The 4,134-nt window shown below is 42.4% G+C and overlaps 1 protein-coding gene across 1 annotated transcript; it reads right to left on the bottom strand.

Annotated features, from left to right (window-relative positions):
• Positions 1 to 1,420: 1,420 nt before the first annotated feature.
• LOC121539711 (repetitive proline-rich cell wall protein 1-like) lies at positions 1,421 to 2,002 on the bottom strand. Its single transcript, XM_041848425.1, has one exon. The coding sequence runs from the start codon at positions 2,000 to 2,002 to the stop codon at positions 1,421 to 1,423; it is 582 nt and encodes a 193-aa protein (XP_041704359.1).
• Positions 2,003 to 4,134: the final 2,132 nt, after the last annotated feature.

Raw genomic sequence — 4,134 nt, forward strand, 5'->3', positions numbered from 1 at the left:
CTGGCATGTTGTAGACTGCCATGTTGTAGACTGGCATGTTGTAGACTGCCATGTTGTAGACTGGCATGTTGTAGACTGCCATGTTGTAGACTGGAATGTTATAGACTGCCATGTTGTAGACTGGCATGTTGTAGACTGGAATGTTGTAGACTGCCATGTTGTAGACTGCCATGTTGTAGACTGGAATGTTGTAGACTGGAATGTTATAGACTGCCATGTTGTAGACTGGCATGTTGTAGACTGGAATGTTGTAGACTGGCATGTTGTAGACTGCCATGTTGTAGACTGCCATGTTGTAGACTGGAATGTTGTAGACTGGAATGTTGTAGACTGGAATGTTATAGACTGCCATGTTGTAGACTGGCATGTTGTAGACTGGAATGTTATAGACTGGAATGTTGTAGACTGGAATGTTGTAGACTGCCATGTTGTAGACTGGCATGTTATAGACTGGAATGTTGTAGACTGGAATGTTGTAGACTGGAATGTTGTAGACTGCCATGTTGTAGACTGCCATGTTGTAGACTGTCATGTTGTAGACTGGCATGTTGTAGACTGGAATGTTGTAGACTGGAATGTTGTAGACTGGAATGTTGTAGACTGGAATGTTGTAGACTGCCATGTTGTAGACTGCCATGTTGTAGACTGGCATGTTGTAGACTGCCATGTTGTAGACTGCCATGTTGTAGACTGGAATGTTGTAGACTGGAATGTTGTAGACTGGAATGTTGTAGACTGGAATGTTGTAGACTGCCATGTTGTAGACTGCCATGTTGTAGACTGGCATGTTGTAGACTGGCATGTTGTAGACTGGAATGTTGTAGACTGCCATGTTGTAGACTGCCATGTTGTAGACTGTCATGTTGTAGACTGGCATGTTGTAGACTGGAATGTTGTAGACTGGAATGTTGTAGACTGGAATGTTGTAGACTGCCATGTTGTAGACTGCCATGTTGTAGACTGGCATGTTGTAGACTGCCATGTTGTAGACTGCCATGTTGTAGACTGCCATGTTGTAGACTGGAATGTTGTAGACTGGAATGTTGTAGACTGGCATGTTGTAGACTGGAATGTTGTAGACTGGAATGTTGTAGACTGCCATGTTGTAGACTGCCATGTTGTAGACTGGAATGTTGTAGACTGGAATGTTGTAGACTGCCATGTTGTAGACTGCCATGTTGTAGACTGGCATGTTGTAGACTGCCATGTTGTAGACTGGAATGTTGTAGACTGGAATGTTGTAGACTGCCATGTTGTAGACTGCCATGTTGTAGACTGGCGTATTGTAGACTGGCATGTTGAAGACTGGAATGTTGTAGACTGGAATGTTGTAGACTGCCATGGTATAGACTGCCATGTTGTAGACTGGCATGTTGTAGACTGGCATGTTGTAGACTGGCATGTTGTAGACTGGAATGTTTTAGACTGGCATGTTGTAGACTGCCATGTTGTAGACTGCCATGTTGTAGACTGCCATGTTGTAGACTGCCATGTTGTAGACTGCCATGTTGTAGACTGGAATGTTGTAGACTGGCATGTTGTAGACTGGCATGTTGTAGACTGGAATGTTGTAGACTGCCATGTTGTAGACTGCCATGTTGTAGACTGCCATGTTGTAGACTGGCATGTTGTAGACTGCCATGTTGTAGACTGCCATGTTGTAGACTGCCATGTTGTAGACTGGCATGTTGTAGACTGGCATGTTGTAGACTGGCATGTTGTAGACTGGCATGTTGTAGACTGGCATGGTATAGACTGCCATGTTGTAGACTGGAATGTTGTAGACTGGCGTATTGTAGACTGGAATGTTGTAGACTGGCATGTTGTAGACTGGCATGTTGTAGACTGGAATGTTGTAGACTGCCATGTTGTAGACTGGAATGTTGTAGACTGGAATGTTGTAGACTGCCATGTTGTAGACTGGAATGTTGTAGACTGGAATGTTGTAGACTGCCATGGTATAGACTGCCATGTTGTAGACTGGCATGTTGTAGACTGGCATGTTGTAGACTGGCGTATTGTAGACTGGAATGTTGTAGACTGGAATGTTGTAGACTGGCGTATTGTAGACTGGCATATTGTAGACTGGCGTATTGTTGACTCACATAAGAGGTATTTTGCTGGTTTGATTAGGGTGCATATAGTATTAGATGCAGGTGCGCTGGCACACACACACCCAACACACACATCCACAACTCCAGTAAGAACAACCACTGTGACCAAGAACAGCCTGTTTATGGAACAGCGGAAACCAATAATGCATGTGTGACTTTTTCTCAATCACTTTATGACTGCATCACTTATGACTGCATCACAAGGATCTGACAAGATCACAGTATGACTGCATTTCATGGATCTGACAGGATCACTTTATGACTGCATCTCAAGGATCTGACAAGATCACTTTATGACTGCATCACTTATGACTGCATCACATGGATCTGACAAGATCACAGTATGACTGCATTTCATGGATCTGACAGGATCACTTTATGACTGCATCGCAAGGATCTGACAAGATCACTTCATGACTGCATCACTTATGACTGCATCACATGGATCTGACAAGATCACAGTATGACTGCATTTCATGGATCTGACAGGATCACTTTATGACTGCATCTCAAGGATCTGACAAGATCACTTCATGACTGCATCTCATGGAGCTGACAAGATCACTTTATGACTGCATCGCATGGATCTGACAAGATCACTTTATGACTGCATCTCATGGATCTGACAAGATCACTTTATGACTGCATCACATGGATCTGACAGGATCACTTTATGACTGCATCTCATGGATCTGACAGGATCACTTTATGACTGCATCTCATGGATCTGACAAGATCACTTTATGACTGCATCTCATGGATCTGACAGGATCACTTTATGACTGCATCTCATGGATCTGACAGGATCACTTTATGACTGCATCTCATGGATCTGACAGGATCACTTTATGACTGCATCTCATGGATCTGACAGGATCACTTTATGACTGCATCTCATGGATCTGACAGGATCACTTTATGACTGCATCTCATGGATCTGACAGGATCACTTTATGACTGCATCTCATGGATCTGACAAGATCACTTTATGACTGCATCTCATGGATCTGACAGGATCACTTTATGACTGCATCTCATGGATCTGACAGGAGTGTGTGGACACTACATCGCAAGCTCTGTCACTTCATTTGCTTTCTATTTCACTAGTTACTTGTTATCACAATAAAAGAAGAGGAACATCTCAAACTATCAGAAGCATGTTTGACATGACTTGCACAGAGTGTTCCGCCATAGATCAGTTGGCAGAGCATGGGGCGTGCAACACCAGGATAGTGGGTTCGATTACACCCATGCATCAAATGAATGCACGCATGACTAAGTCGCTATGGATAAAAGTGTCTGCTAAATGGCATGTATACAGTGCATTCTGAAAGAATTTAGACTTTTTTCACATTTTGTTACATTACAGCCTTATTCTGAAATGCATTAAATCGTTTTTTTTCCTCATCAATTTACACACAATACCCCATAATGACAAAGCAAAAACAGGTTTTTAGAATTTTTTGGAATATTACATTTACATAAGTATTAAGACCCTTTACTCAGTACTTTGTTAAAGCACCATTGGCAGTGATTACAGCCTCAAGTCTTCTTGGGTATGACCCTACAAATCAAATCAAATCAAATCAAATTGTATTTGCAACATGTGCCGAATACAACAGGTGTAGACCTTACAGTGAAATGCTTACTTACAAGCCCTTAACCAATAATGCAGTTTAAGAAGAAAAAAAATGTGTTATGTAAAAAGTAGAAAATAGCAAATAATTAAAGAGCAGCAGTAAAATAAAATAATACTAGGGAGGCTATATACAAGGGGTACAGGTACAGAGTCAATGTGCGGGGGCACCGGTGAGTCGAGGTAATTGAGGTAATATGTACATGTGGGTAGAGTTAAAGTGACTATGCATGATAATAAACATAGCAGCAGCGTAAAAGAGGGGGCTGGGGTGGGTTGGGGGGGGGGGGCAATGCAAATAGTCTGGGTAGCCATGATTAGCTGTTCAGGAGTCTTATGGCTTGGGGGTAGAAGCTGTTAAGAAGCCTTTTGGACCTAGACTTG

The sequence above is a fragment of the Coregonus clupeaformis genome, chromosome 21 (assembly GCF_020615455.1).
Source record: "Coregonus clupeaformis isolate EN_2021a chromosome 21, ASM2061545v1, whole genome shotgun sequence".
Taxonomy (NCBI): domain Eukaryota; kingdom Metazoa; phylum Chordata; class Actinopteri; order Salmoniformes; family Salmonidae; genus Coregonus; species Coregonus clupeaformis.